At 51.0% G+C, this 19,030-nt stretch overlaps 1 protein-coding gene across 1 annotated transcript; it reads right to left on the reverse strand.

Annotated features, from left to right (window-relative positions):
* Window positions 1–222: 222 nt before the first annotated feature.
* Window positions 223–8,646, reverse strand: LOC132808912 (induced myeloid leukemia cell differentiation protein Mcl-1 homolog). The gene is made up of 3 exons (XM_060822326.1): window positions 8,125–8,646; window positions 3,068–3,315; window positions 223–2,204 (listed from the first exon to the last, which is right to left on the reverse strand). Exons 1-3 carry the CDS (start codon window positions 8,567–8,569, stop codon window positions 2,088–2,090), a joined length of 810 nt encoding a protein of 269 aa, XP_060678309.1. The 5' UTR covers window positions 8,570–8,646; the 3' UTR covers window positions 223–2,087.
* Between the last annotated feature and the right edge of the window lie 10,384 nt (window positions 8,647–19,030).

A 19,030-nucleotide genomic window follows, 5' to 3' on the forward strand; every position in this document is an offset into this window, starting at 1 on the left:
CTGCCAACAGGGCCTTGAAATGACAAGCTGAAAGAATAGTGGGTGAAGAATCAGAAACATGTTGCTGGAAGTGCTCAGGCCAGGCAACACCAATCACTTTCAGGTTCAGTGACCAATGTTACCTGATAAGTGTTTCTTGTAGATGGGTCAAACTGCCTGTGGTGCTGGCAAATGTGGCTCTAGGAGTGAAAAGCAAAGTGGAAAGAAAAAAACCACCAACAGTTTTATTTCAAAAATACTTTAATTTATTATAAAGCTGCCATTTCTTATCTTGAGTGAATTATCTGTTAACTGGCAGTGGCTATTGGCTGCATGTGGCTCCACAGTGCTAAGTGATATTAATGCAACCTTCACTTAAAACATGTAAACCTTAGGGGAAGCAACAGGGAGCAGAGCAAATAAAACCAAATCAGGGCCACCACTGGAATCTGTGCTTTAAAATAAATCAATGTTCACAAGGAGGAAGAGACTGGATTGTGTGCGCACGAGAACAAACATTTTACCACTGGATTCTCCCTCCCCCACCCCTGACCTGCAGATTATCAGTCTGCAGGAATGGATCAAATCTAAAAATGGTCAAAGTTGCTGAGTTTCTCATTTAAATAAAATCTATCCAGAATGGAGGAGAAGGGACTGCCTTGCCAGTAAACAAGATCTGACACCCAAGTTTGTCTATACACAGAATAATACAAACGCAGTGCACCAGGACCCACTGCTATTGAAAGCCAGCACCTTACATAAGGAGCTGTGACCCCTTCTCAGTCTCAGTAAACTTTCCCATCCCACCCTCCAACCCTCCAGTAACACCACTACCAACCACAGAATAAAGTCTGCATTGCCAACACCTGTGCTGGAAACAACCCTCAAATCCTGAATAAGGACCAGGGAACTCTGCACAGATGAAACTTAGTCATGAGTTACTGTGAAAATACTTAAGGGCATAAAGTGGCTTTGGAAAGATTTAAAAATTCAGTTAACCTTAAAATAAACCCTGCTAAGAAGGAGGGGGAGAAAAGAGATCACTTCACTGTCAGTTGGAAAGCAGATTACTACCTTCTCAAACCATGATGTTTAAAACAGAGCACAATTGCAGGATCAGTACCCACTCGAGGCGAGTGGAGGTCAGATGCACCAACTTCACTCCCCAGCCACACAAAGGGTGAAGGACTGAGGGCTGCAGGAGGTCACAATCGGTCACATCAGAACAGACCCAATGCAACAGTACACCCTCAACTCAGGTGGTGAGTCCATCCAGTCTGTCCACAACAGGACCAACTCTGTGGCACTGGTGAAGGAGCACTGGAGAGCCAGATGCCATGAACTCTTCTGCATGATTCATTTCAGACCCTGTATACAGTCAGCATACATCAGCCAACTCTGGAACAATTCTGTATCTATTACATAAGTACTTATTCAAAGTATCAGTATTAACCAAACCATACAGCTGGAGGAGCTGCACTGTAACCTACCAGAACTTTACATTCTCCTGCCCCCACACACCCCTGACGATCACTAGCTGCGCTTACACCCAGTCTCACCACAACCCTCCTTTCAATCCAATTTCTATACATAGCCCTTTCAAAACTTGGCAAGTTAGAGAGGAGAATAAGGGTTTTGAGGCAATGCTGAAGTGAAGGTCGTTCTGTGTCCAGCACAGGTTCGAGTGCAAAGCAATGAGTCAATGCATCAGATCAGTGATTTCAGAATCCCCAAACACTGCTTTGTTGATTAAAGCTTCCAGGAGTCCTTAAATTGCATGGAAAAGCAGATTGTAGTCTCAAGACTCCATCCACATGGAGAAGTAGGACAGGATTCTATCACTTCCCACTTGAGGGGATTCTATGCTGTTACTCAATGGTCCTCCAGTCCATGTTCAGTGAAGGGCCTGCTCTCTGCAGTCCTGCTCCCCCCTCAGTTTACCACCCCAGTCACCTCAAAAGCTGCTCCCAAATGGAAACTGGTCAGCAGGACTTGAAACCCAATGTTCTTGACCAGGATGGGAGAGTGAGTAAGGGGGGAGCAGGGGGAACAAAGCACAACTGGGCCCAGAGCAGTGTCCCTGGTTCAGAGGAGAGTCGGGTCAGGATTCACCTCAAGAGATGCATGATGCTTGCTCCAGCAATGCCAAACCCAGCAATCCACATTAATGCTTTCTTCGCTGAATCCTCCACATTGTTCTCATGGAAAAATTTAGTGAAGCCATCCTGGGGGAACAAGCGAGAAAATTTGATTAATCACACTTCTTCCACTTGTCTGAGCTGCTTCTACCACCAGTTGCTTACACCCTATCGAGGGAGCAGGGCTGCAAGAGGGATTCACCTATACAACTGAAAACTGAGGCAATGCAGCTACAATCATTCAAAGTGGTGTAAACATGAGAATCCCCTACAGGCCAGTAATGCTTTTCATTGGACAAGCCCACAGGAGACAACCTGTCTCAAACCACATGAGTAGATTGAGACATCACTGCAAGAGACCTGTCAGTTGAAACCAGATTCTGGCCCTTCATGGAGTAGACTCATTGAACAACAGACTTTCTGATCCTCACTGAGAGGCCACCCCCAGCTGATTCATCAGCTAGGCTTGCACAATCGCTTCACTGAAACCAACAGCAAAGGCTCATGGTGTTCAAAGTATAATATCTTAGTGACGTGCCACCTCAGGCTTGTATATGGAAGAATTCAAGCTGAACAAGGTGGTCATGTAGGGGACAGGATGTCAATGCATAGCTGACTTAGTGTGAGCTATGACCACATGTGCCAGCATTCCACTTGGGACATTTACCCGACATGCCCTTGGAATGGTAGGAGGGGGGAAACTTGACCTGGGTCTGAGTATCAGATCTCAAGCTTCCTGTTCAGCCTGCACAGAACATTCAAATCACAACAGCACATGAATGAAAGGTGATTCATCCTTCCCACTTAGAATCCCTCCAGCTGAGTTTAGCTTTGATTCATGCAAGCTAAGGATGTGCAGACTTATGCTCAGCCCATTAAGTTTGTGTGGGGGGGGGGGGGGGAAGGAGGGAGAATAGGAGAAGCGAGAGAAGGATGGAATTTATGCTTACCCAGCCATCATGAGTCTCTAGCCACCCCCTTTTGTGTTGTGTCAGGTATTTAGAGATTTGCACAGCAACTTCATCAATGCAGTCCTCTCGGCAAATCTTCTTCAGGTGATCACCCATCACTGCTCCGAAGGCGATGAAACTCACCACCCGGCCCCAGTTCACCTCACCATCATTGAACATTTCAGTGGCAACCTTTGAGATAGTGTCCAGGTCCCTCTTTTCAGAGATGTTCAAGCGATTTATCATTCCTGTGATGAGGAGATGTGTACTGTCAACAATGCAGCAAGCCAAGTATTGCATGACTAAAGAGCAAGTGAGGACTGCAGATGCTGGAGATCAGAGCTAAAAGTGTTGCTGGAAAAGGAGTTAGCATCCAAGGAGCAGGAGAATCATCATTTTGGGAGGGGAAGAGCTTATGCCCAAAATGGCAATTCTCCTGCTCCTTGGATGCTAATTGACATGCTGCACTTTTCCAACACCACATTTCAAATCACATGACTAAAGTCCCCAAGGACACCCTATGGCTTGAGATTGTATGCTACAGGCATGTAGAAATACATTTATTTATTCAGTCAACATCTTTGTTTACACATCCTGTCAGCTCCCTACCCTCACCCCTGTAAACCACAGCTTTTACAAATCTATTTAGGGGAAATTACACCTGTAGAAACTGGTCAACAAGCTTATGATGCCACTTTCCAAAGGGAACAAGTCTTTGAAGTAATATAATATGGCAAAGGGATCAGAGTTTAAAAGACAGAAGGTTAGGCCAAACCCAACTGCCTCAGCTGCAGTCTTTTGCAGAACTCCAGACCATGATGTTCAGGTTAGAGATTTATGGGGGGTTTGATTGAGAATAAGACCCTTGAGCCTGCTTCACTATCTGATAGTGGTGGATTGGGTTTTGTTTCCCACTGATCCCAGTCATGCACACGTTTAACTCATTCCCCACTGCTGCCAGGGAATCAGCCCCATAGACTGAGAAACTGCACTCTGAAAGAGCCACCACCAATTTGCCACCCCCTGTCCCCAACATTAAAAACAGGAATGCCTGCTCTTATGGTGACCTCATACCTACAATCTAATACCAAGACTGCTTCTCCACCCAAGGAGGAAGTGTGCTCAAAGTTCTCATTGCTTGAGAATTTGGATGAGCAGCTACTGAAGTAGTGTGAAAACAGTCTTGTCTTGAAGACAAGAGGATTGAGGAGATTAGACAGGATCATAAAGTGGGATTCCCACTAAAATTTAATAAACTAGCTGCTAGCAAAGTGCAGGATACCAGGCTGAGGTCTTTAAGACCCAGGGTGGAAGACTTAACAGGACCTGGAAACTGAGTTGAGGGAAACTGCTCCTGACAGCTTGCTCCCAGGAGCAAACCTCCCACAGGAGTTATACTCCAATCAACAAAACAGCAGGTTTTAAAACAACAGGCTGCATTTTCCTTGAGGAAAAGTATTTTTGTCATACAGGGGAGGTCATTAACCAGGGGATGAACCATTGAGCATAAGAAATCCCAACTGCAGAGGACACTAGGAGTGTTATTATTCCAATATCTTACAGAAAAGACATTCCAGACACTGCTCAATTATATTGAGAACACACCCAGAACAAATCCCAAGTCTGCAAGATCAATTTAACCAGGCTTGCTAAACTGGTCCTGACTGTACAGAGGCATCTGACTAACAGGGAACTGGTTTGTCTAGAAGTATTTACAACCAACACTAAGCAGGGAATTAATCCTGTCAAGCAGAACAGAAACAGAAAGACATGCCAAGTATTATTAATCCACTTCCTTCCAGCTTTGGAGGGGGGCAGGGAAGGAAAGAGAAAAGGCAGCAGTGTTGAGTAAAATCAACCCTTGCTCAATTATTAATGCAGCCTACCCTCATTGCCTTTCCCAGTGGGAAATGCTCAAGTCTCCTAGGCTCAAGTACAATAGTTTTGCAAGAACCTCATGAAAAATGCTAGTAGCCTAAATGTATTTCTTCCTTTTCTCCTGCTCCCTCAGGCTAACTCCAGTCAGACATTGCTGGAAACAACAAGTTCAGCTCAATCTCCAAAGCACCACACCCTTGCTGCTGACACCACAAGTGTCCAAAGATAGGATATCAGACATCACACCCACAGAATTATCAACTCAGCTCTAAGTAATTCCAGTCATTGTTTACTACCTCCCCATGACCAAAGAAATCAGGGACCCATGCCCCAGTATGCAGCTATTTCAAGCTGAAGGAACCTCTGGAAAAATTTTGGAGAAGCCTCACCCACAGGGGGCTAGGGGGGCAATCCCAGGCAGGCAGTTTGCCAACTGTACACTAAGCAAGCAGAGAAATGCAAAGACTGGAGATCATGAAGTGACAGATTGAGAGCTCAGCTGCAGACCACAAAGGGGGACTCTACCTTAACTGTCACAGCTGCTTTGCCTCTTGGCTCACTGTAGTGCTGTGAAGACAGAGGTCATCAAATTGTGTTGCAATCAGTGGACTGCAATAGATGAGTTACAACAGAATCCAGGCAGCTTGCCCAAGCCCCACAGGAGACCTCTAGACTGGTCTTAAAAATCAGGATCCAACTTGTCCATTTAAAACCAACACCTATGTTAAATAGCACCCAGCTCTAATCTTGCAGCATGCAATGTCAACAAACTGCTTCAACAATATAAAGACAAAGGCAGTGAAGTTTAACCGGTTCCCTTTCAAAGTCAGTATCAACAAGAGACTAAACCCAAAACACTAACCTCACTTTCATGAGCCTATACACTTGCTCAGAGTAAAGTTTGTTCTGAAAGATATTTATGCTGCAAAGAGGAATGGCTGGACCTGCTCTTAGCTGGCAGGCAAGTACAAAGCAGGGGAGGTGCAAACACAAAATGCTGGAAAGAATGTCAGCTGACATGTGAAAGGGATCCGACATCTGTGATCCTGCCCTCCCACCGAGGGGTGGTTACCCTGGCGGCTGCTGATCTGGAAGATTCCAGGTTCCCTGTTGGGAACTCAAAATCCCACTAGAGGACAAGGGCATCATCTGCACCACTGCTGAACCAAAAAGCAACTTTCCATTGTAAAAACATGGAAAATGTTGGCAATATCCAGGCTGCTTACTGGGGATTGTTGTGTATAGGTACAGTGTGGGCAACAAAATTAAAATGTACAATACAGTGCACTGAAACATACTGCACTAGCAGGATCTAGTGTAAAAACACATCTTCCAATACACAGTTGTCAAGCTATGACAATTCCCATCAATAATCCAGTTAAATTCCCTCAGTAACTTTCTTCAAAGTCCCCTGTTGAACCAACTGGAAATTAAGACAGCTAAAACTTTAAGTGAATTCTCAACAAGCACATTTGAGAAACCCAAACTTTAAGTTAAATGCAATGGAGAGCAAAACAGTGACAATTCAAATAAACTGCAGAGACAGGAGAGAGAAAGACATTTAAAGAGCCTAATTCACAAGCCAACTAACAGTCTTTACAACTAAGCAGAGAGACTGAAAACAGCAAGACATTGCACTAATCACACTGCAGATATGGAAACCATTTGAAACAAACAGAATAAAGAGTAGGGCAGTGGTGGGTGGGGGTAGGCCCAGCTGATATTCAAAACTGTTACTGCACAATCAAATCAAGAGCAAAGCAGACTGATGCTGGGAAGGCCCCCAGTCCCTTTGTTGCAACTGCTTTCCCTAACCCCACACCCATCTAACAATGTTCTTTTGTTCTCTCTTTCAAAGTGAACCTCTGACTTTATGCTCCATTTGCCCACTTCCTTAAGAGTCACAGAAGTAGACCCTTAGGTCAACTCATCCTTCCCAAGTTGCTCCAAGCTAAACTAATCCACTTGCCAGCACCTGGCCCATATCCTTCAATTTCCCCTATTCAAAATGTCTTTAAGTGTTGGCACATCAAGATCAGGGAGGAAGGAGAGAAAAGGGGGTGAAAGGGAAACAAAGCAGCAACACCAGGAGGAAGGAAAGAAACCTGATGACAACATGGCAGGACATAAGGCAACTTTCTGGGGTAGAGAATGGCACAGCACTAGGACCATCTCCGCCCTCCTCTAGCTCATCTCTCCATGCTTCAGGAGCTGACTTTATTCCTGATGAAGGGCTTTTGCCTGAAACATTGATTTCACTGCTCCTCGGATACTGCCTGAACTGCTGTGCTCTTCCAGCAGCACTAATCCAGATCTTCCAGCATTTGCAGTCATTGTTTTCACCATCTCCCACCAAGCCAAACATTACTGCAGTGACCAGTCAGCCAAGATCTAGCACAGGTACAATAGAAACCTGTCATCACAATGGTGACAAACACCCCACTAGGTACAACAAAAAGCCCCAGCAGCCCTTCCAAAACACCCAACTGATGACAACAAACCACAAAATGCCCAAAACCCAGCACAAGGTCAGAAGACACCCAAACACCCCAGCACTCACCCCAGGGGGCCAGCACCCACATATGCCCTGATGCCTCACTCAGGAGGGTGGGCACCCACACATGCCCTATCACCCCCTCAGCCCAGCCAGCACCCACATATCCCACTGCCCCCTCACCCATGCCCCGTTGCCCCCCTGCACCCCAGAGGGCCGGCCCCCGCGCATGCCCCGTTGCCCCCCTGCACCCCAGAGGGCCGGCCCCCGCGCCCATGCCCCGTTGCCCCCCTGCACCCCAGAGGGCCGGCCCCCGCGCATGCCCCGTTGCCCCCCTGCACCCCAGAGGGCCGGCCCCCGCGCCCATGCCCCGTTGCCCCCCTGCACCCCAGAGGGCCGGCCCCCGCGCATGCCCCGTTGCCCCCCTGCACCCCAGAGGGCCGGCCCCCGCGCATGCCCCGTTGCCCCCCTGCACCCCAGAGGGCCGGCCCCCGCGCATGCCCCGTTGCCCCCCTGCACCCCAGAGGGCCGGCCCCCGCGCATGCCCCGTTGCCCCCCTGCACCCCAGAGGGCCGGCCCCCGCGCATGCCCCGTTGCCCCCCTGCACCCCAGAGGGCCGGCCCCCGCGCATGCCCCGTTGCCCCCTTTCCCTCCGGGTCGATAACGCACAAGAAAAAAAACACACCCCTGAAAGCGGTGCCGTGTTTCTCGATCAGTCGGTCTCCGATCCTCTGCAGCGTCTCGGCCGCCTGGCGGTCGCCCTCGGCGTCGTCCCCGCCACCTTCTCGGAAGCAGCCGAACCAGCCGGGGCCGCCCGACGAGGGAGAGTCGGCCGCCGCCGTCGCCGTCGGTTGCTGAGGCTTGACGTGCCTCCGGATGAAGCCGCGCACCAGCCCGTAAGTCCGGCTGTAAAAAGGGTCGTCGGGGAAGAGGCGGCGGCTGTCCGGCTCGTCCTCGACCGGGCTGGCGCCGCCGTCGGGGGTGTGAGGTAAGGAGCCCTCCTCGGCCCCGGGCAGCAGGCGCGGCGGGTTGCAGGCGGCCCGGGAGGCCGGCGAGCAGTAAAGGTTAGCGTGGAGCTGCAGCAAGGCGCTGCTGGAGCTTCGGTTCAAGGCCAACATCGTCTGTTCCATCGTCGACGGGTCGATCCAAAATGGCGCCGGCGCAAAAAAAAAACACAGAGACGGACGAAAGTAAAACCGTTGGTTTTCGTTGCCGCAAGAGGCGCGCGGCCAGCTCCCTTTATGTGCAGCCCGTGGGTCACGCCCCACCGGGGCGGACCAATCGGCGGCCGCGGACGCGCATCCATCACACCTCCCCCGCTGCTCCTGTCCAATCAGCCCTCGCAACACGCCGGTCAATCAACCTCCAATCCTGCCCCCCCGCTCCACCACTCGGGTGGTTTAACGCCCAACTCCCGCCCCCCCCTCGTTGTCCTATCCAATCGCACGCCTCGCCTGCGTGCCCCTCACTACGGTCGGGTCCAATCATGTGCTAGAAACGTTGGTCGATCACAGTGTGGTCCAACCCCTCCCATCATCTCCAACGAACGGCCACCTCCCGCCCACTGTATTGTTCTGTCCAATCACTCGCCTCGTGTGCCTGTCGTCACGGCCCCCCATTCGCACCCTGTCCAGTAGTCCCGTTGTCAATCAGGTTACGATCCCGCCTTCTTCCGGTGAGGCGGCGCAGACCGCTAAGCCCGCCTATCTCGGCTCAGCTCTCCAATCACAGACCTTGGACGCGTGTCGGTCAACGCCTCTCCTCCAATCACCACGCCGGGACCCATGTCAATCCGCATATGATGACGCCCCCATCTAATCAGCTGGGATCTGCCCTCCTGATAATGTTTTTGAAAAATGCACATCAAATTTCTGACATATTTTCTTGTAGTTCAACATTTGCAGTCCTGGGATCAGTCACTTGAGTCTGCACTGTCCTCCCTCCAAGGCTGGAATCTCTATTGTTTTTACAATAGGGGGGACATGGGCATCACTGGCAGTGCCAACATTAATGCCCGTCCCTAGTTGCCCCCTCGAGAAGGTGGTGGTGAGCTCCCTTTTCAAGCCTCAGCAGTCCGTGTTGACACCCGTTGTGGGGTGGTATTCCAGGATTTTGAACCTGATGGAATGTATTTCAAAGTTGGGATGGTTTTAGAGGGGAACTTGCGGGGGCTGGTTAGATTAGATTAGATTAGACTTACAGTGTGGAAACAGGCCCTTCGGCCCAACAAGTCCACACCGACCCGCCGAAGCGCAACCCACCCGTACCCCTACATTTACCCCTTACCTAACACTACGGGCAATTTAGCATGGCCAATTCACCTGACCCGCACATCTTTGGACTGTGGGAGGAAACCGGAGCACCCGGAGGAAACCCACGCAGACACGGGGAGAACGTGCAAACTCCACACAGTCTGTCGCCTGAGTCGGGAATTGAACCCGGGTCTCAGGCGCTGTGAGGCAGCAGTGCTAACCACTGTGCCACCGTGCCGCCCACATGGTGTTTCCCATGTATCTGCTGCCTTTACCCTTCACTGGGGTCACGGGTTTGGAAGGTGCTGTCTCAGGAGCCTCGCTGCACTGGGTCTTGTAAACCGTGCACACTGCTGCAACTGAGTGTCAGTGATGGAAGGAGTGGGTTTGTGACTGTGGTGCCAATCGAGCGAGTTTAGATTAGATTAGATTAGATTACTTACAGTGTGGAAACAGGCCCTTCGGCTCAACAAGTCCACACCAACCCGCCACCCACCCATACCCCTACATTTACCCCTTACCTAACACTACGGGCAATTTAGCATGGCCAATTCACCTGACCCGCACATCTTTGGACTGTGGGAGGAAACCGGAGCACCCGGAGGAAACCCACGCAGACACGGGGAGAACGTTCTAGAGTCCCTGTATTTCATAGAATTTCATAGAAGCCCAACAGTGTGGAAACAGGCCCTTCAGTCCAACAAGTCCACACCAGCCTTCTGAAGAGTATCCACACCCATACCCACTCTCCTACCCTATTATACTCTACGTTTATCCCTAACCATCACATCCCTGAACACCATGGGCAATGGAGCATGGTCGATCTGCCTGACCTGCACAACTTTGGATTGTGGGAGGAAGCTGGAGCATGCAGAGGGAGTCCACGCAAACATGGGGAGAATGCACAATCGCCACACAGACAGTTGCTCAAGGCTGCAATCAAACCCAGGAATCTGACGCTGTGAGGCAATAGTACTAAACCACTGAGCCACCGTGCTGCCCCAATGGTGTGGAAACAGGCCATTTGGCTCAACATGTTCGCACCAACCACTCACCGAAGAGCATCCCCAGACTCTTCCCCACCCCCCACCCTAATCTGTAACCCTGCGTTCCTATGGCTAATCCATCCAACCTGTACATCCCTGGATAGTACAGGGCAATTTAGCATGGCCAATCTATGCTAACCTGCACATCTTTGGACAATGGAAGGAAACCGAAGCACCCAGAGGAAATCCACGCAGACAGGGGGAGAATGTGCAAACTTTACACAGAATGAGGGTGGAACTGGACCCTTGAGTGGTCTAACTTTCTCTTTGCTGAACAGAATTTTATCTATCTCAGATAGATTTAAGATTAACAACTGGTCCAACATCCACTACCCTTTTACAGTCATAGAGATGTACATCAAGGAAACAGACCCTTCGATCCAACCCGTCCATGCCGACCAGATATCCCAACCCAATCTAGTCCCACCTGCCAGCACCCGGCCCATATCCCTCCGAACCCTTCCTATTCATATACCCATCCAGATGCCTCTTAAATGTTGCCATTGTACCAGCCTCCACCACTTCCTCTGGCAGCTCATTCCATACACGTACCACCCTCTGTGTGAAAAAGTTGCCCCTTAGGTCTCTCTTATATCTTTCCCCTCTCACCCTAAACCTATGCCCCTCTAGTCTGGACTCCCCACCCCAGGGTAAAGACTTTGTCTGTTTATCCTATTTATGCCCCTCATGATTTTATGAACCTCTATAAGGTCACCCCTCAGCCTCCGACGCTCCAGCGAAAACCATGGGGAACTTTGTTGAACGCCTTACTGAAGTCCATATAGATCACATCTACTGCTCTGCCCTCATCAATCCTCTTTGTTACATCTTCAAAAAACTCAATCAAGTTTGTGAGACATGATTTCCCACCCACAACGCCATGCTGACTATCCCTAATCAGTCCTTGCCTTTCTAAATACATGTACATCCTGTCCCTCATGAGAATTGCATTAACTTTCTTCATTATTTTCTGCATTGTTTGTGGCATTTTAAAGAGCTATGCATGGAAACCCCTGAATCTTTTTGGACCTCCAACGTATTTAACTTTGTACATTCTAGAAAGTACCCTGACCTATCCTTTAGATTAGATTAGACTTACAGTGTGGAAACAGGCCCTTCGGCCCAACAAGTCCACACCGACCCGCCGAAGCGCAACCCACCCATACCTTTACATTTATCCCTTACCTAACACTACGGGCAATTTAGCTTGGCCAATTCACCTGACCCGCACATCTTTGGACTGTGGGAGGAAACCGGAGCACCCGGAGGAAACCCACGCAGACACGGGGAGAACGTGCAAACTCCACACAGTCAGTCGCCTGAGTCGGGAATTGAACCCGGGTCTACAGGCGCTGTGAGGCAGCAGTGCTAACCACTGTGCCACCGTGCCGCCCAAAATGGATAATGGATTCTGTTCCAATTTTAATGTTAATGATCTGTGTTGACAATGTTGAGTTTGGTTCATCGAATGCTTCCAACTGAGGAGTTAAAGATACCAAAGAAAATGGGTCTTATGAACAAATTAACTTAATTCTGTTAAATAGATTTACAAAACGAATGCAGTTTTTACCAAGAGCATTAAAAAAGGGCAGCACGATGGCTCAGTGGTTAGCACCGCTGCCCCACAGCGCCAGGGAACTGGGTTAGATTCCACCCTTGGGTGACTGTCTCTGTGGGTTTGCATGTTCTCCCCTGTGTCTCTATGAGTTTCCATCCATAGTCCAAAGATGCACAGGTTAGGGTGGAATGGCCATGCTAAATTGTCCCATAGTGCCCAGGGATGTGCAGGTTAGGGTGGGTTGGCCATGCTAAATTGTCCCATAGTGTCCAGGGATGTGCAGGTTAGGGTGGATTGGCCATGCTAAATTGTCCCATAGTGTCCAGGGATGTGCAGATTAGGGTGGATTGGCCATGCTAAATTGTCCCGTAGTGTCCAGGGATGTGCAGGTTAGGGTGGATTGGCCATGCTAAATTGTCCCGTAGTGCCCAGGGATGTGCAGGTTAGGGTGGATTGGCCATGCTACATTGTCTCGTAGTGCCCAGGGATGTGCAGGTTAGGGTGGATTGGCCATGCTACATTGTCTCGTAGTGCCCAGGGATGTGCTGGTTAGGGTGGATTGGCCATGCTAAATTGCCCCGTAGTGCCCAGGGATGTGCAGGTTAGGGTGGATTGGCCATGCTAAATTGTCCCGTAGTGCACAGTGATGTGCAGGTTAGGGTGGATTGTCATGGGTAAGGTAGGGCGCTGGGTGTGCATGACCTACTGTTTGGAGGGACAGCACACATTCGATGGTCTGCCTCCACACTGCAAAGATTCTAAAATTGATCTGAGGCTCCGCAGATCTCTGTGTTAACAGTTTTGAGTCCAGTTCTGCAGAAGGATGATTGGATTCTAGACGTTAACTCAGTTTCTGTCTCCAGCAATTTCTGGGTGTTTTTTCCAATCTCCAACCTCTGCAGTTGTTTGATTAGTTAAATTAGATGGGTGTGTCACAATGTCAATGTCTCTACCTCAGGCCTAGAAATCCCTGGTTCAGGTCCCACCTGCCCCGACATGGTGGCATGCTCAAACAGGTAGCGTTAAAAATAATTATTCAAATTTATGTGTAGCAATGTCAGCCAGAACGTTGGTCATGTTGAGGTAGTTGAAGGCAAAGTCAACTTTGAGCCTGTCTAAAAGGATTTAACTCTCTTGTACCTGCTTCTGAACGTCACAGAAAAATAGTTGTTGAGACATCAGAGCGGAAGGTGGCCATTCAGCCCATCTATTGCCCTCCGCCAGTCAATGAGATCACGGCTGACCTGATCACCTTCAACTCCCACTATTCACTGGATGTGTGTTTGCTCACTGAGCTGGAAGGTTCGTTTTCAGACGTTTTGACACCATACCCCGTACCATCTTCAGTGAGGCGGAAGTGGGTACTGTCGATGCTGGAGATCAGAGTGGTGCTGGAAAAGCACAGCAGGTCAGGCAGCATCTGAGGAGCAGGGGAAATCGACCTTTCAGGCAGAAGTCCTTCATCAGGAGTCCTCGATTTTCAGAAACGTCGATTGTCCTGCTCCTCAGATGCTGCCTGACCTGCTGCGCTTTTCCAGCACCTCACTAATCTTGACCCCAGTGAATGGTGGTGTAGCCCGCTTTCTGTTTATATGTTCACCCTATTCCCCCACGATTCACCCTTATCTGCATAACCCTGGATTCCCTTCTCCCTCAGCCTTGAAGACCCAGCCTCGACAGCTCTCTGCGGTAAAGAATCCCACAGACTCACTCCACTCGGTCAAAATCCTGGAATTCTCTCCCCCCGGGGGCACTGTGGGTCAACCCACAGCAGGTGGACTGCAGTGGTTCAAGAAGGCAGCTCACCTGAAGGGGCAACTAGGGACAGGCAATAAATGCTGAGCCCAGCCAGCAACACCTGCATCCCACAAACGAATAGGTTTTTAAAAAATCAGGGACTTTATTTCAAGGGGGTTGGAGTGTAAGAGTCAGGAAGCCTTCCTGCAAGGCTCTGGGGAGTACCAGGGGCTGGGGAGACCAGATCTGGAGTACCCTTGGGTAGTTTTATTTAACAAGAGGTCGCATTTCTCTGGAGGCGGTTCAGGGGAAGTTCACTGGGATGGAGGGATTGTCTGAGGGGCAAAGGTTCAACAGACCAGGACTCTACTCCCTGCGGTTCAGAGCAATGAGAGGATTCTTAAGGGTCAGTGCTGAGGGCGTGTGTCCCCTCGTGGGAGAGTCTCTGACCAGAGGGTACACTCTCAGAATAAAAGGGTGCCAATTTCAGACTGAGGGGAGGGGGAATTGCTTCTCTTAAGGCATTAGGAGTCTTTGGAACTCCTTGTGGGGCAGGGTCCTTATGTACGTTGAATGCTGAGATGGATGGATTCTTGATCAGTCAGGAACTCGGGCAGGGAAGTGGACGCGAGGAACGTTCGATCCCCTTGAGTGACGGAGCGGGCTCGAGGGGACCAGCTGTTCCTTATGGTCCATCCCCCAGCTACCTGTAACCAATTTGCCTACAGGGAAATCCAGTGACCACATGTTTTCCATTCACCGCCCCTCCGTGTCCTGTCTGTAATCGCTCGTTTCCGATTGCCATGTGCACAGAGGTGCCTCTGTTGTGCCTTGCTCAGATTTGAATACGACTCATTCCACACCCCTGTTTTCGTGAATGAATGTCTCAGATGGTTGAGGCCAGCACCAGCCACATCCTGGCAATTTGAATATCTGACCACGAACTCAACTCTCTCTCTCCCCCTCTCTCCCCCTCTCTCTCTCTCACCCTCTATCTCTGTCTGTCTGTCTCTCTCTCTCTCCCCCCTCTTCCCTCGCTCTCTTTCACTCTCCCTCTCTCTATCTCTGTCTGCCTCTCTCCCCCCTCTCTCTCCCCCTCTGTGTCTCTCCCTCTCTCTCCCCCCTTCCCTCGCTCTCTTTAACTCTCCCTCTCTCTATCTCTGTCTGCCTCTCTCCCCTCTCTCTTTCCCCCTCTGTCTCTCTCCCTCTCTCTCCCCCTTCCCACGCTCTCTTTAACTCTCCCTCTCTCTATCTCTGTCTGCCTCTCTCCCCCCTCTCTCTCCCCCTCTGTCTCTCTCTCCCCCCTTCCCTTGCTCTCTTCCACTCTCCCTCTCTCTATCTCTGTCTGCCTCTCTCCCCCCTCTCTCTCTCCCCCTCTGTCTCTCTCTCTCTCTCTCCCTCTCCATCTCTGTCTGTCTGTCTCTCTCTTTCTCCTCCCTCCCTCTCCCTCACTCTCTATCTTTATCTCTTTCTCTCTATCTCTGTCTCTCTGTCTCTCTCTCTCTGTCCCCCTCACTCTTTCTTTCTATCTCTGTCTCTTCTCCCCCCCCCTCTCTCTCTACCCCCCCCTCTCTTTCTCTCTCTCACTCCCCTGTCATTCATGAATCAAGTTTCAGATCAGACCAGATCAGAAATGACCCTTGTCCTGCGTGACCTGCAAAATTGTTTGCAATTTCTTAATCGATTACTTTATAACCAGGCTTCCGGATATCCCTGTAAACAGCATCTGTAAACATTCCCCTGGCGATTAGTCACCTCCTCAACGAATTCAAAAGCCCCGTCAACCATTAACCACGGGGCTTAACCCTAGCGTATCCCACACAGAGGGGGATGGCTTTGCAAATGCGGTTTCGCTTAGAATCTCACCAGTGACGTGGAGAGATCAAACAGCCCCAATTGAGCTCCCTGGCCACCCCCGTCGTGTCTCCTGGGGATCCCAACTCAGAGAGAGAGAACTTCACAATGTTCGGTCCCGCCAACACCCCCTCCAGTTACTGCCCCCCATCTCCAACCATCTCTTCCGTCCCAGTGTGGGTTGCGAGAGCGGAGACAGACAGAATCAGAGGAGGGGATGGGGTACAAATCTGCCCCTCCTCCCCATCCACGGGGTGGCATGTCCCCTCTGGCTGGCATTGGGAGGTGCTGGATTGGCAAAGCCAGAAGCCACACGACGCCAGGTCACGGCCCGACTGGTTTATTTTCAAAACGCAGTCCGCTGGAGAGCTGCCCCTTCTTCGGGAAGGCGTCACCTGCCGAAGGAGCGGCACTCTCAAAGTTTGTGATGTCAAATTCAAGCCGTCGGTCTGTGACCTGGCGTCGTGTCACTACTGACTCTTCAACAGGAAACTCCTGTAACCCCTGATCAAACCTGGGGGGGGAAAGCGATGTATCTGTGATCTCCTCCAGCCCCCTACACCCCCTCCCTATCTCTGTCACCCCCTCCAGCCCCTACACCCCCTCCCTATCTCTGTCACCCCCTCCAGCCCCTACACCCCCTCCCTATCTCTGTCACCCCCTCCAGCCCCTACACCCCCTCCCTATCTCTGTCACCCCCTCCAGCCCCTACACCTCCTCCCTATCTCTGTCACCCCCTCTCCGGTCTCTACTGTGGCTGTGGGGAGGGGGATGCGGTAGGGGGGCTAGGTCAGAGCCTAACTCTGATAATATTCTGCCGTGAAGGGGTCTGCTAGCCTGGGGTGGGGGTGGGGCATGGACTGGACACAGGGTTGCTCATTCCACTTCACTCCCCCCTCCCCAATCAAATCCCACGACCACCGTTCCCATTGACCCCTCCCCCCACTAACCCACGTTTGGGATCAAGGTGTGACTTAACCCTAAACACTGAGGTGTCTGTCTCCTCAGATCAGTAAACAATCCGAGGAATTTTCCGGAGCATTCCGGAGAGAGCCCCGCCTCCTGGCCAGGAGCTTCCAGAAGCGCTGGCACTTCCCAATGCAAAGGTGGCAGAGGGACCTCACTGAGACCCACACCAGGGTTCAGGTGATGTGTCTTCCCCCCCTCTGCACCCCTCCCCATCCTCAACTGGATCGATGCTCTGGGCGTGACAACCACAACCATTTGCATTTACATAGCTCCTCTTTCTTTCAGTACATCATCTCCTTTAAAAAGAGCATTGGCAGGTCACGTTGCAGGCATGGAATACTGCGTGCAGTTCTGGTCTCCTTCCTATCGGAAGGATGTTGTGAAATCTGAAAGGGTTCGGAAAAGATTGACAAGGAAGTTGGTGAGCTACACGGGGAGAGGCTGAACAGGCCGGGGCTGTTTTCCCTGGAGGCTGTGGGGCTGACCTTTTATAAAACCATGAGGGGCATGGATAGGGTATAAAGACAAAGTCTTTTCCCTGGGGTCAGGGAATCCAGAACTAGCGGGGTTTAGGGTGAGAGAGGGAAGATATAAAAGGAACACTTTTTCACACAGAGAGTGTATGGAACGAGCTGCCAGAGGAAGTGGTGGAGGCTGGTACAATGACAGCATTTAAAAGGCATCTGGATGGGGATGTGAATAGGAAGGGGTTTGGAGGGAGATGGGCCAAGTGCTGGCAAATGGGACGAGATGATGATGATGGTTAGATTCCCTACAGTGTGGAGAACAGACCCTTCGGCCCAACAAGTCCAGACCGACCCTCTGAAGAGTAACCCATCCTCCTCTGACTAATGCACCTAATAACTATGGGACCATTCAGCAAGGCCAATCCACCCTGACCTGAACATCTTTGGACTGTGGGAGGAAACCGGAGCACCCGGAGGAAACCCACACAGACACGGAGAGAATGTGCAAACCCCACACAGACTGTCACCCGAGGCTGGAATCGAACCCAGGTCCCTGGCAGTGTGAGGCAGCGGTGCTAACCACTGAGCCACCATGCCACCCTAGATTAGGCTGGAATATCTGGTTTGCACAGACGAGTCGGATCGAGGGGCCTGTTTCCATGCTGTACAGCTCTGTGGCTCTGTAATTGTCCCGATAAAACCATTCGGCCTGCCTCCCATTCAGCCAAATGTCTCACTCAGGGATGTGTTCAGAGGCTGGTTAAGAGTCAGCTGCGGGTCTGGAGTCATGTCCAGACCGGGAAAGGAGGGTAGATTTGCCAATTGGTTTTGCAGTGGGAGTTGAGCAGCATCCCCAGATCATTGGGCTTCCCCGTCTATCTCAGGCCAGAGGTGCTTTTGCACAGGATGCCAGGGTTTTTGCATCATCTCATCCGCCGCCAATATCTCGGACATTTACCCCTGACTGATGAGAAGCCACACGTGAACATGTCATGACTCATGAAACACATTGGATTCATGCAGCACCTTTCGCAACCTCAGGATGTTGCAGAATGGTTTACGGCCAATGACACACCTCTGGGGTATTGGAATTATGGCGAAACACAGCAAGATCCCACAGTGTCACAATGACCAGATACTTTGACCTGGCAAGCTTTGGGTAAACATTGACCTATTATCAACGGATGACAGTCCTTTCTTTAGAGTCCGTGGGATCTTGCACTACTGCCTGAGGGATTCTCTATAATATCTCAAATACATTCAACAGTGCCCACTACCTCAGCACTGACCCTCCGACAGCGCCCGCTACCTCAGCACTGACCCTCCGACAGTGCCCACTACCTCAGCGCTGACCCTCCGACAGCGCCCGCTACCTCAGCGCTGACCCTCCGACAGCGCACACTACCTCAGTGCTGACCCTCTGACAGTGCCCGCTCCCTCAGCGCTGACCCTCCGACAGTGCCCATTCCCTCAGCGCTGACCCTCTGACAGTGCCCGCTCCCTCAGTGCTGACCCTCTGACAGTGCCCGCTACCTCAGCGCTGACCCTCCAACAGTGCCCACTCCCTCAGCGCTGACCCTCCCACCACGCCCGCTACCTCAGCACTGACCCTTTGACAGTGCCCGCTCCCTCAGTGCTGATCCTCCGACAGTGCCCACTACCTCAGCGCTGACCCTCCGACAGTGCCTGCTCCCTCAGCGCTGACCCT

The sequence above is a fragment of the Hemiscyllium ocellatum genome, assembly GCF_020745735.1.
Source record: "Hemiscyllium ocellatum isolate sHemOce1 chromosome 50 unlocalized genomic scaffold, sHemOce1.pat.X.cur. SUPER_50_unloc_4, whole genome shotgun sequence".
Taxonomy (NCBI): Eukaryota; Metazoa; Chordata; class Chondrichthyes; order Orectolobiformes; family Hemiscylliidae; genus Hemiscyllium; species Hemiscyllium ocellatum.